Source organism: Eretmochelys imbricata, chromosome 1 (assembly GCF_965152235.1).
Source record: "Eretmochelys imbricata isolate rEreImb1 chromosome 1, rEreImb1.hap1, whole genome shotgun sequence".
Lineage (NCBI taxonomy): Eukaryota > Metazoa > Chordata > Testudines > Cheloniidae > Eretmochelys > Eretmochelys imbricata.
In genome coordinates this window covers 161,070,205-161,084,537 of record NC_135572.1, presented here as the reverse complement: position 1 = coordinate 161,084,537, position 14,333 = coordinate 161,070,205, and the positions used below count along the sequence as shown (strand labels likewise).

General features: G+C 41.0%; 1 protein-coding gene across 1 annotated transcript in view; it reads right to left on the bottom strand.

Annotated features, from left to right (window-relative positions):
* Nucleotides 1-569: 569 nt before the first annotated feature.
* DSCAM (DS cell adhesion molecule) overlaps nt 570-14,333 on the bottom strand; it is a 558,550-nt gene continuing 544,786 nt past the window's right edge. Inside the window, exon 33 of the mRNA XM_077813965.1 lies at nt 570-910. Coding sequence (XP_077670091.1) covers nt 570-910 — 341 coding nt within the window. The remainder of the gene's footprint in view (nt 911-14,333) is intronic.

Sequence of the window (14,333 nt, the reverse complement as noted above, 5' to 3'; positions counted from 1 at the left end):
CTTTTATTTCGCATAGACAAAATGCAAAGTGTGTCTCATTAAATTATTAAAAAAAAAAAGCAAATTGATATCCCCCCCCTCCACTGACAGCACTCATCCTAATTAACAACAAAACAAAAAGATCGATCAAGGACCCATTTTCTAATTTAAAAAAAAGTGTGCAAACATGACAAAAGACTTTTTGATTTCCCAGATCAATGTCCCTGTTAAATTCACAAATAGGGTGATTTGTTTTCCTTCTTTTTAATCTTGTGTGATGGAACTTCCAGTTAAAATGTTTTATTTAGTCCCCATGCACTTTGTAGAAAATCAGTAAAAACACAAAAGCTTGTGAAGATCAGAAAACTGGACTTCTTTTACCCAAAAATTCAGATGTCCAGTCAGATGAAGCTCACACTCAGACAGAAAAAAAGCAGGAGAGTCTTTGCACTGTCTGTAGTTTGCATTTTTTTCAAATATTTTGGCAATCTTCTTTAATTATAAATATTGGAATTCAATAAAAAAGGTAGCTTTGATTGGTTTTTTTAATTGTAAGTATTTACAGCCACTGTCCAGCCATGCTCTTTTTGTTATACTAGGGTGTAAGATTTTGCGTAGGGATTGTTTCCTTTCAAGTGGCCCCGGGAGTCCAGCAGGGATTCTTGGGAGCTGCTCATTTTAGCTGCCTGTCCTAGCTCAGCCCCTTCTCGCTGAGGTAATGTTGCCACGGCACCAGGTTGCCATGACTGTACTTCTCTCGTGGAGGATGTTTCCATAGGTATCGGCTCCAGAACAGTGGGACGCTTCAGGGTTCGGCTTTTCTGAGGTTCCAAGCAGGCTTGGCCCAAACCCAGGTCTCTGCTAGTGCCTGAAACTCCTCGATTCAACAAAAAGTCCATTCTAAGATACGGTGGCAAATGCATGAGGTCACCTGTGAAGAAAAATATGAAGAGGCACCTCTTAGTTATCTTCATGCAATTCAGTAAAACTGCCTATTTGGCTGATATAGACTCAAGCATTTAGGCAGCCATTTAATCTGATTTCAAAGCAAGACTTCCCTGACCCCGTCAGAATGTTCATAACACAAAGGCAACAAAGCTGGTCAAAATTTATTTTATTTTGTATGAAAAAAATTGAAGGACTTTTTTCATAATTTATCGTTAAAGACCAAAAAATAATATTTTTTTTTGGTTTTTGGTTGTCAAAAACTGGAAGGCTTTGACTACTGAACGTTGAAAAATATTGGTTTGGTTTTCAGTGACACCCCCCCACCCCCCGAATTTTGACAAAAGGCTCCATCTAGCACAAAAATAATTAATTATACAACATTTGGATGAAATAACACTAGGTTACAAATTTAAACACCCCAAAGTTAAAATATAAAAAAGTGAGGGCCCTGATGCTAATCTCAGTGTGCCCTCTTTGCACAGCCTGTACATCTTATGACATCCATCACTGGTCCCCATCACACCACCATCTGAGTGGTAGAGAAGTTCTATCATCCCTATTGTACAGATGGGGAACTGAGGCACAGAGCTTAAATCTGTGATAGTGCAGGGCATTGAATCTGGGTCTCCAGATTACCCAGGATAGTGATCAAGACACTACAGCATCCGTCTTTCTTTCCTTATGGTAGACGTTTAACTACACACACATTCACTTATTAGCGTACACATTAAAAGAGCAACACAGGGATACAAAATACAACACATGAACAATTAACACTGTTCAGTTAGCATTACTATGAACCCTCACTTTTTTCATCTCCTGACTTTTGAGCATTTATAGTTGTAGCCAATAATGCTACACTGATGGGGCTAGAGGATTTATGATTGCACACATCCTCCCATCATTTTTTTTGCAGGCAAGGGGCTTCATACAGAGCTAGGGAACCCACTCCCACTCTTGAGTTGGAATACCCTCTTTGGAGCTGCTCTGTGGTCACTGTGCACCACGTGGGGAAGAAGATTTAGCGTATCCTTGTTCTTATGTATGCATCTGCCCATCTGCTAGCCCTGCTACACAAATCAGTTTAATTTAATCTAATATTGTCTTATTCTTTCATAGACTGACTTGCAAAAATTCAAGGAGACCAGAAAAAAGAAGCAAATTTAAAGCATGTTTCCTTCCAAAAAGTTTTGATGTTGAAGATGTATCCATGGGTGATGATGGTGAGAAATACCTTCAGATCTGGGTTCTTGGTATAGCAAGATAATGACAATTCATCAATTTTGGGCATCCACTCCCATCCACAGCCACATAACTGAAGATCTCTAACACTGCACCTCACAGGGTTCCAGAGACTGGGCTCCAGCCGAAGCCCTAATGTCTACACCATAATTGAACAGCTCCCTAGCCCAAGCCCCACAAGCCTGAATCAGCTGGCGTGGGCCAGCCACAGGTGTCTAACTGCAGTGTAGACATATCCTAAAAGGGGATGAGAGTTCTCAGAAGCTTATAGTTTTCTATTACAATGCAACAGCAACCGCTTCCAACATCCCATTTCAACTAGAATGGATCTAGATGAATTGGGGAGCAGCATTTTCACATGTCAAAGTACCCCTGTAAATGGAAATAATTCCCTTCAGGGTTATATGTAAAATGACACCCACATTTATAAAATGAATGCATGCCAAGTGTTTTAAGTAAAAGTCTTTTCTAGAGCAAACAATAGTACATAAACCTGAACTGTTGGAAATGGCAGAAATACAGGCTAGTCTGTGTCAGTATCATAAACAGCAGAGGACTTCTTGGTACCCTGTTGCAGAGAGAGTTTGATGCAGACACGGTGGCAAAAGGAGAACCCATGCATGGCATTAAGCAACAGGCTGCAACGTTTATTAAACTTTAACACAAGGGAGGGGCGCTACCCACCAATCATCCTTACTCTTCTATACCAGACATGGAGTTGTTTCCAGGATTCCTTACCATATGACCCATAACATGAGGTGGCTCTCCTCAACCTACTGCCCAGGACTCAGCTCTCTCTGAGTCCTAGCACCTTCCCCCTCTGTGAAGGGGATAGAGGGTGCAGCAGGGTGGGGACCGCAGCCCGCAAAGGCCACAAGGTCTCACCCTATCACATGAGCCCAAGGCCCATCACACAAATCGCAGGTCTTTTACTTCTGGGAACTGTTCATTTTATTCTCTTACCCACTCTGGAAACCGGCCACAAGTTGAGATGGATAAACAACTCTACCCAAGTACCTCATGTAGGTAGTAAGCATGATCCTACTTAACCCACGGTGGCTTGAAAGTGCTGTGAGGAATGCAAAAATCTCACTGGTCCTCTGCCAAACAGCCCATGGGAGAAAAAAATCCTTCCTGACCCCCTAAACAGGTAATTGGCAACACCTGCGGCATCTGTCAGGCTGGGTTCCCATTCCTAGTTCAGGTGGGTAGGGTGGGCTGCTGGAATAGAGCCGAATAAGGCTCCATATGGCCCCTGAACTGGACTAAATTCTGGGAGGTGGGGAATGCTGGTCAATCAGCACCCCTCTCCTTGAGCTGGCCAATGGGTGCCAAAGACCCCCCTAGAAGGAGCTACATATTATGCCTTGGCAAGTTCCTCCCACCCTTGCTACTAGGACTGTCCTGGCCCCATCAATTGATGCGGGAGGGTGGTATTTTTGACTAATCAAACTGAAAGTTGCCCAATACCTTAAAATAAAGCAGATTCTTTACCTTGTCCTAAAAGTAAAGGCAATGTTATTGTTATCTAAAAGATAAATAGCTTCTAATCTATTCATGATTTAAAGTCACAGACAGAAAAATTGCTGAGAAGTTATATTTGGACAGAATCACAGTTTATTCCTGTGGATCTCCTGCAGGCACTGTCTGGCACCATATGTTTTATTCTAGTTACATTTCCAATACAGATGTACAGTACACTGTATTTAACCCCCACATAGTAGGATGTAGTGCAAGTCTCAGGATTCAGCTGACATACTGCAGCATCATTTATACAAGAACAGGAAAAACAGTGTGTGCCCATAATCATATGGTTACCACTCAGAAGATGAAAGGCAAATTGTCAAGGGCCTAATAATTACTACTTTACATTTCTCTGATACCTCATCCCAAAGCAGTTTACATGTACATGAGTCACTTTAACTACTGCAGGACTGCACCCACCACCAGGGTGAAGTGCACCATCACACAGCTACACTGCTCAGCTGGTAAGGACAGGAAGTGAACAACAGTGTATGCAACTGAAATGGGAGGAAGACTTATGGTAGATGGCACGTAAGTACCCATACAGGCCCTTGGCAGTCACACCTTTATGCTTGCAAACATTAGCCATCAGGACCTGGGTTTTATGTTGCATCGGAACAATGACACACTCAGCAGCACAGAGCCCTTTAACACCATGTTGGAACATTGGTTCCATATGTTTCAGGGAACGAGCGCTACCTACTGTACTGAATCACCAATACCGTTTTGTGCAGCAAGGGCCTTTTCCCTGGAGATCACCGTCATCATAGTAATGCTTTTAGCACGCTTAACTCCTACTACCCACAGTGCAAGACGATATAGCTATACCACTTCATTAAGAGTAGAATGGAACTGGTCATGTCTTAAATATGCCATACAAACTGGCCATTTATACCCTTTGCTGCTTGCACTATATGTTCCCCACAATATACTTTATGTAACAGCAACAAGATCAGAGTGAAATCCAGATCTTGGATTATTGGCAGGCCCCAGCTCTCATATTAAATATGCATTTCAATCACTTACCACTTTGCTGCTTCCTGAGACTAGTGGATTAAACATGGATTGTAAAAAAGAAAAGTCTTTAACTTCATATAGCTTAGGATTTTACTTTCAAGGAGCCGGATAGAAAACAATATATATACACACATTTAAGAGCTTTCTGGACCATATGAAAGAAAAAGGGTTTCTCTAAATCCACTTCTGCTAGGAGAGTCTTTAATCTTTACAAACAATATGCAGTCATTTTTATAGTAATTTGCATATGAAGGGGTGCACAATTTTAACAGGATTGTATTAATACATCACAAAATAAGAAGTGCAACTAGATACAACCTAGATGGAGCTACTATAAGGTGGATGCATAACTGGTTGGACAATCATTCCCAGAGAGTAGGTATCAGTGGTTCACAGTCATGCTGGAAGGGCACAACAAGTAGGGTCCCACAGGGATCGGTTCTGGGTCCGGTTCTGTTCAATATCTTCATTAATGATTTAGATAATGGCATAGAGAGTACATTTATAAAGTTTGTGGATGATACCAAGCGGGGAGGGGTTGCAAGTGCTTTCAAGGATAGGATTAAACTTCAAAATGATCTGGACAAACTGGAGAAATGGTCTGAAGTAAATAGGATGAAATGCAGTAAGGACAAATGCAAAGTACTCCACTGAGGAAGGAACAATCAATTGCACACATACAAAATGGAAAATGACTGCCTAGGAAGGAGTACTGCGTAAAGGAGTACTGGGGGTGATAGTGGATCACAAGCTAAATATGAGTCTACAGTGTAACACTTTTGCAAAAAAAGCAAACATCATTCTGGGTTGTATTAGCAGGAGTATTGTAAGCAAGACACGAGAAGTAATTCTTCCGCTCTACTCTGCACTGATTAGGCCTGATTGGAGTATTGTATCCAGTTCTCGGTGCCACATTTCAGGAAAGAAGTGGACAAATTGGAGAAAGTCCAGAGAAGAGTAACAAAAATGATTAAAGGTCTAGAAAACCTGACCTATGAAGGAAGATTGAAAAAATTGGGTTTGTTTAGTCTGGAGAAGAGAAGACTGAGAGGGGACATGATAACAGTTTTCAAGTACATAAAAGGTTGCAAGGAGGAGGGAGAAAAATTGTTCTTCTTAACCTCTGAGGACAGGACAAGAAGCAATGGGCTTAAATTGCAGCAAGGGAGGTTTAGGTTGAACATCAGGAAAAACTTGCTACCTGTCAGGGTGGTTAAGCACTGGAACAAATTGCCTGGGGAGGTGGTAGAATCTCCATTATTGGGGATTTTTAAGAGCAGGTTGGACAAACACCTGTCAGGGATGGTCTAGATAATACTTAGGCCTGCCTTGAGTGCAGGGGACTGCACTAGATGGCCTCTCGAGGTCCCTTCCAGTCCTATGATTCTCCAAAATCCCCTAACACAGTATGTAAAGTTATCTTGGATTTACCCTGAACACTAGCTATTTCGTGTGATGTGCAGATTTTCATATTGTAATGAAGCAGCAGTTTTTGTAACAAGAAAGAAGCATCATTCCCTGCAACTTCTAAGATAAACAGATGATTAAAAGTGTTGAAAAAGAAAACTTTCAAGAATCTAACTCCCCCCTTACCCCCCTCGCTAGGACTGGAGCCATATCACGGCATGAAAAAAGTCTTTGATTTGTTAGAACTAATATTTCTGACTGAAAAACAGTCTTTGAAATATGACCACAGGGGTCCACTTTGGCTTCCTAGATCAAGGGTGAGGGTATTTTAAGAAGATTAAGAAGGATGGGAGAGCCATGGCTACAGAAATAACATGGCAAGCTTTCATTTCTCATATTTCCTGATACATTGGTCTATTTGTTTTTCAGTTTGTTCCTACCCTGCCAAAGTTGAATTCAGTTGAATGTTAAATTTTTCAGGCAAAGCATTATGAAGTTTTAAGATGGTTCATTGCCTTTGATGCTCTAATTACCTCTTTTCAGTGCTGTGTGCGCCTTATTAGCAATGAAAGCAAACCTTTCAAATGCGTAAGCAGGGCAAAGGAATACGTTTAATAATTTATGCATTTAGGCTTAATTAGTACAAAAACCATTCAGAATCTATAGCTTTCTGAGGGGTTTAAAAATAAGAGATATACTGTCTGTTGAAAAATGGAGTATGTACATCAATAATAATCATCCATTCAAATATGAACCCTGCAATTTAATTGAGCATTGACTTTGTCCTTCCTTCTGAGTGGCAAAACCTCTACAGCAGTTGAAATAGTCCACGCAGTACATGTTATGAAGTGATATCTTCTAAAAAATTTAAATAACCAAATACTGTGACTTCCCTACATGCATTTATCATTTACAATATCTTTTGCGCAGAAAAAGGATGTTTCCTTTGGCTGTGACTGCACTGCGAAAAAGGTGTGTTTTTACACTGAGAAAGTTAACTTGATGGAAAATCCTAGCTGAGATGGGTAATTGGTACCTTCATGCAGCTAAGGGAGGTCAGATCGAGGCTGGGGGACATAGCGCTGACCTTGACTGGCTACAATGAGATAAAAACTACTTATGCTTTTCCTCCACTAGGATTTTACAGTGAGATAGCTATTTTGATCCAAACCACCAATTAACTCAAACCCAAACCAAGCCCACATCTTTTTACCTGTGAAGACATAGCCTAAGTATCCTTCAAACTTCAGACAGTTCCTCCATCTTTTTTTTAAACTGTTCCACACAAGCCAAGGATCTGAGCCACACTCATTATGGGAGTCTCGTAGGCTGTAAAAAGATACCCTTACCAGTTCAGTATGCAGTATCTGTGTGGTGTGTCTAATGGATCGTGACTTTGCCAAATCAAAACCAATTTTCACCTGAACACCCCAAAGTATTTCTCCTCAACGACGACCATTTTCGTGACAAATTTCAACATTCTATCCCCACCTCTTGAGGTGTGAAAGGGGGTCAAACAAAGGGGGCAAGATTTTGAATAATCAAAAAGGGTTTTCGTTCTCAAATAAGGCTAAACAGTTTTCACTCAAACGTTAAAAAAAATTCACCTTGGCTGATCGCAGGCCTAGGAAACATCAGTTCAAAAGAGACATTTCAGAAAGTTACAAGTGGCTGAAAATTGGGTGTCAGGAAATTCTGACACCCAAGTACTCCTTTTCTTTTTTAGGATATTCTTAGATAGCCTAGCTGTAATACTTCTTACAATTGTTGCTGTCAGTATTTTGAAATGAGATCTTGCGCCCACATTGTCCATTTTCTGCTGCACTGAACCAATAGAGTTGTCTGTGTTGCATTACAATCATTTCCATAGCAACAGGCTATGGAGTTATAATAATCACAAGGAATAACTGGAGCTATGAGAAAGAAAAAGCCTCTTTCAAACACAAATCTCTTAGGGTTAGATAGTGCTCATGTTTTACTCAACTGAGCAGGGCAGTAAGAAGGATCAGCCTGTGCCTCCTAGCTTGTTCTACACAGATCTTGGGTTTGAGTCTGATGGAGAGCACATCTCTTGGTTTGTGAATGCTAGCCCCAGAGAATAAATGGGCAGGGAGAAACTCTGCTCCACTTCCTCCCCTTCTTACTCACTGGCAGAGTAACTGGCCAGCCATGAGGGGGAAATAAGCTCTATCCTTTCAAGAGCTAAAGTTACTTATGCTCTTTCACAGGAGAAGGGGAACAGCTGTTCCTGGCAAGTAGAAATTACATCACCCCTTACTAAGAACTGAGTCTCAGGGTACGTCCACACTGCAGTTGGGAGGTTTGATACCCTGCACAGACATACATGTGCTAGCTCTGCTTGAGCTAGCACCTAAAAAAAGCAGTGTGTCCTCAGTTGCATAGGCTAGCTGCCCAAGTACAATCCCACCTGACCCCTAGGGAACATAATTGGGCAGCTAGCCTGAGACACCATTGGGTCACCATAGTCACCCTGTTATTTTTAACGTGCGAGCTTGAGCAGAGCTCGTGTGAAACTGTCTACCTGTGCTGGGAATTACACCTCCCAGCTGCTGCGTGGACTTACTCACAGGCTCAATTTAGCCCTTAAAGAAAAGGAAAAAGGAAAAAGAAAAAGATTAGAAAAATATTAGCCAAATATGTTTTAAATGTTTGCTTTTTTCACGACTGCTCCAGTGTGCAAGTCCCTCTAAGCCATTTATTTTCATCGGTTTGGAAATGAAACAAAATGCTGTGTTAAAACAGGGAATGAACACAGCCAGGGTGTTTTTAATTAATATACTAATACGGAAAACTGAACAGAGGGCAGAGTGTTCAAACAGGACTCCACTGTGTTCTGAAGACTAGTTGAAAGGGAACTGAAATTTCCCCATGCAAATTAGTGACTGCGCAACTGAACAGAGCCCTCAGCTAGCTCTCAAGCAAATGGAGCCTTCCAGTAGCAATGGGCTATGGAAACCTACGTTCTTTTGGGCACTTCAGAGCACATGGGGTGACCTCTAGACCCTCTAACAAAACAGGCAGGGTGACTGAACACCAGGTGAAACAATCTTTCAACTTTAATAGGAAGCTTTCTAGAACACGTGCTTTGTAGCAGCTTCAGAGCTTGCTCTGGTTGCTGAATCCCTTAGGTTAGCCTAAGCCAGAAGAGGAAGTGTAACCGCATGCTTTATACCACAGCATTTGACTTTCTTTCTCCAGGGGAGGGAAAGAGAACCAGTGGGGAGGAGACATCTTAGTTGGATGGTCTGTGCAGAGAGCCAGGCAGGGTTCCTCAATTAGAAAGACCCAGGAACTTTGAGAACAGGTTGTGGTAGTTACTAGGCATGCTCAATAACTGTTCTGAGGCTGTATAGGAAATTTTCATTGAGGGATGCTTACCTGGCAGGTTATACCCTAGTAGCCCTCTGAGAGTGGAGCCAATCATAGATGGGGGTAAAGAAGGTTGTAAGTAGAGGCATTAAAAACAGCTTTCTGGACTCAGTGACTGATCAGCACAGGACCAAGAAATGTGATTGCTGTGAGGGCTGAGTCCCAGTCCTTGTACTACTTTGGATACAGACTTCTGTTGAACCAGCAACTGAGAGGCCCAATCAGCTATTAACCCAAGGGCTGCGATGCCACTAGCTGTGGCGATCCCCAGACTGTTTGTTTGCTGACAGGGCTCTGAAGTGCTCGAAAGGACTGAGGTGCTGCCAGTCTCCTCCAGCTCTGAAGACTATAGATGACACACGCTATATACTATGGTCACACTATAAAGACTGAGAAATCATCTCAGAAAGGAGATCAGAAGGGAATGTGTCTTGGTGTGTGTGCTGAAGTACAGCAAGTGTTATGTCGAAATCTTATATCTGAATCTTTGTAACAGAAACAAAGGGGGATAATACTTAGTCCTGTCAGGGGTCCAGGGGACTGGGCTAGATGACCTCTCGAGCTCCCTTCCAGTTCTATGATTCTATGAGTCTAGGAAAAGTCTGTGTAAGGAACATCAATAGATTTACTGTCTAATAGCTTTTGTTTAAAAGTTATTCATAGTATTCCCAATACCATTTAAATATTTATGTATGGTATAGCTCTCTGAAATTGACTGGGACCTATTAACATCTATTTTCTAAGGTTTTACCTACAACAGCCCTGAGGTTTAACTTGGTGTATTGCTTTTCAAAAAGTCCTGAAAAAACAAAATGCTGGCCTGTGCTCCAGCAAAGAGTTAAGTTCAGGTGCAAGAAGGAAGAGAGTGCATGGTTATAAAAACTATTGGCTGAGTTATGCCCTGCCTCCCCTATTACAGAAGGACTGGGCCTAGCCTATTTACTCCTTTTTCTACCCCAAGGTAGCTAATATCTCATAGACACACTAATAGAGAGATAGAACTATTATCTAACCTGAGTTGGAAAGTGTTCGTCAAAGAAGGAGGGGCTCTATTATTGACTACCCATGTAGCAGGGAGCAAAAAGGAAGTGGAAGTGTACTCGTTCTCTGATTGACTAGGAACCTAGTTGTGAAAGCACTCACTAGTTCTCAGCTTGGTTTGAATGATTTCAACTAGAGCTCAAACGCCAATGAAAACACCTCAAAGGGCTCAACTTTTGGTATATTTAAATGAGTTAAAGGGTTAATTTTGAATGGGATCAATTTTTGATGCATTTTAGTAGTTTGCTAACTTGCAGCTGGGTGAGGGGAGGGATAGCTCAGTGGTTTGAGGATTGGCCTGCTAAACCTAGGGTTGTGAGTTCAATCGTTGAGGGGGCCATTTAGGGATCTGGGGCAAAAATTGGGGATTGGTCCCCCTGTGAACAGGGGGTTGGACTAGATGACCTCCTGAGGTCCCTTCCAAACCTGATTTTCTATGATTCTTTTTTCATATGGGTAACCACTATGACATTAGAGCCCATGCCATTCCATATTTAGAGTTTCTCACAGAGATGGAGATAGAGGTTTTAATAGTTCACAGATGGTACTAAAAAAACAAAAACAAAAATAACCCCAAGATGAAAACACGGACATATGCCCATAAGCACATAATGCAAAAGAAGTAAAATCTCCATGCTACACTCTGCTAGTGAGGGACTCATTTGGAGATATCCAGAACTTCCCTGTAATATTTATTATATCTAGACTGGGATATTAAAACTTCTTTAGTTCCCCTCATGGTTGCACTTTATACTTGGGAGAGGAATTGTTTTTATGAAATCTCTGCAGAGCTATATATCTGTGCACTCCTATATACTTAACTGCTTCTTGCAAGCTGCTGATGTTTGCATGTTCACAAAAGCTTTTCCCCCTAGTTTTTTGAATAATTAGCAGTTAAGTTTCACACAATGAAACAAACCCACCTGCTGTTGACTCCATTCATCATCGTTCAGCTACTTGTTGTTTATAATCCAAATATCCACGGGGGATTGAGTTTTGTGGCCAGAACCTCGATTTGTGTAAACTGGCATAGCTATATATCAACTGATTTATACTTGCTGAGGACCTGGCCCACAGTGATCAAAAATGAAAATTCCCTCTAATATGGAACACTTTAAAAGAATGTAAGGTTGAACAACATAAAAATACATATATATCAGGCATCGGCAACAGGCGGCACGCGAGCCGATTTTTACTGGCACACTGCTGCCAGCCAGGGTCCTGGCCACTGGCCCCGGTCAGCCTGCTGCCTGCCTGGGTGAATGGAACCACAGGCTGGCAGCGGGCTGAGTGGGGCCGGTGGCCGGGACCCTGGCTGGCAGGAGCTGGCAGATGGAACCCCCGACCGGCAGTGGGCTGAGCCGCTCAGCCCACCGCTGGTCTGGCGTTCTGTCTGCCATGCCGCTCAGCCTGCTGACGGTCTGGGGTTCCGGCTGCCAGCCCCTTGCCAGCCGGGGTCCCGACCATCGGCCCCGCTCAGCCTGCTGCTGGCCTGGGATACCGGCAGCCAGCCCAGGGCTCTGCTCCTGGCCTGGGCTCAGCGCTCTGCAGCCCTTATCAAAAATTATATACCATTAGCTTAAAAACTTGAAAACTTAAAAACTTTGTATATTACAGTAATTGTTAAAAATGTATAATGTTAATAAATACACAGGATTGATGAAACAAAGTAGTTGTACTTATGTGCCTGTGCTTAATTTGTGTTTTCGATGATTTACTTTCTGAAAAAATCTCACATCTTGCACCCCCAGAAAGGACATCTTGCACCCCCAAGGGGTGTGTGTACCCCAGATTAAGAACCACTGCACTAAACTGATAAGATCTGCATTTTAATTTAATTTTAAATGAAGCTTCTTAAACATTTTAAAAACCTTGTTTACTTTACATACAACAATAGCTTAGTTATATAATATAGACTTATAGAGAGAGACATTCTAAAAATGTTAAAATGTATTACTGGCATGCAAAACCTTAAATTAGAGTGAATAAATGAAGACTCGGCACACCACTTCCGAAAGGTAGCTGACCCCTGGTATATATTAAATGTCACTATCTAAAGAAGCCTTCACACTGAGAGAAAAACGGCAGTTATGACAAGGATATGCTGTTAAATTGATTACCTGCACATACAATGACACTTGTTAGCTTGCACATTATGGTCTGACAAGAGCATGATCATGTTCTTGCAGGTAACAACAAACTATCACTTCCAGTTGTGAACATTTTAGATCTGTTGTAAATCTAAAATTGTAATAAGCTCCCATGGCATAATGGAAAGAAACAGAACCTCAGGTATGGGCTAATTGTAACAGGGACACCTGTAACTGACCACAGCATCTTATGGCACAGCTGGATCATTTACTGTTTCTATGGAAATAATTGTTTCTGGTTACTCTGGGGCGGCCTTGACGTGGCATATAAAAATCACACAGCATCTCACAAAACCAGCAAGATGAAATGTTTCACTCATTATACATTCAAACGATGCTTCTTAGGTCCGTTTAGGTCCAAAATTAAGGTTTCGTAAAACCAAGGTTTAAAAAAAATCAGATTAATAGAATTGTTTTCACAAACTATTATTTTCATTAAAATAAAACCAATATTTTTTATTTGGATTTGAACATTCCCTTGTAGTAGTGTTTGCAATCTAAACATTTCAGCAATGGGCTAGAGCATGGACTGAAAACAAACTATAAATGTAACCCCTGCTTTAAGTGCAAAACTCTGCCTTCATTATGGAGTTGCATCCATTACCTCCATGGTATATAAGACACTGGGCTGTTTAATTTTATTTGCAGCTGAGAGATATACAAAGAAAGTAAACAACCAGAATTTGTAATGAAAAGTAAAGATTTTATAAATATTTCATTTTTAATAATTTAAGTTGTTGCTAATAAAGAAGGGCATTCTTTTATGCATACACATTAGATATAAAAACATGGGATTTTTTAACCTGACAGAACATGAAAGAGAAAACAAACTACACTGTAAACCAAAGCAGTCTAGAATAAGTACTTGTGAAAAACCCATTATAAACTTTCAAATGAAAAAAATAAAGATGAAGCATCATTTGAGAACAAGATGAAAACTGTTCACAATTCTGTTGTTTGAATTATATAGTAGCTGCAGAAGCAATCTCCAACTCTTTTACGCCCATTAAATTAAATATAATGTTCAGGTCTATCACACTCTGTTTAAACTGAAATTTTCCACACTAAAGCTGGCTGGAAAAGAGGATTGGATCAAAACAGCTGCAAGATTTAAGCATTAAAATTACTTCAATATAGTTTCCAGTTTGATACAAAACCAGTAGAGTCACTGATCTAATACTGTTCTAGTTCAATATTAATGCAGCAGCCAGGTTATACAAATTGTAAAAATGAACCTCACTCTGTAACCCAATTAAGGAAATGACACAAGCCAGTGATTTAAACTCTGTAATGAGTCCCTATTAAATGTGGAATTAAGTGGTTTGCAGAACATTAGCTTGTCAAGGCTCAAAGATAGCTAAACCCCTGATATCTCAAAAAAGAAAAGCTGAGAGAAGATGTTGAACATTTCTTTTCATCACTGATGTGCTGCCCCTGTGACAAGATGCAGACTGCATGGATCTGAATTTTGCTAAGGTGCTCCCAGTTTACCAACAGCACAATAAAACATAAATACTTATCCCAAGCATAGAGAAAAACATCATAAAATAAGATGTTAGATGCCATTCCTGCAAAGTTGATCCAAGGGAGTAACTTCGGAATCAGGAGATGTGTAAGGGTTCTGCCACATAGTAT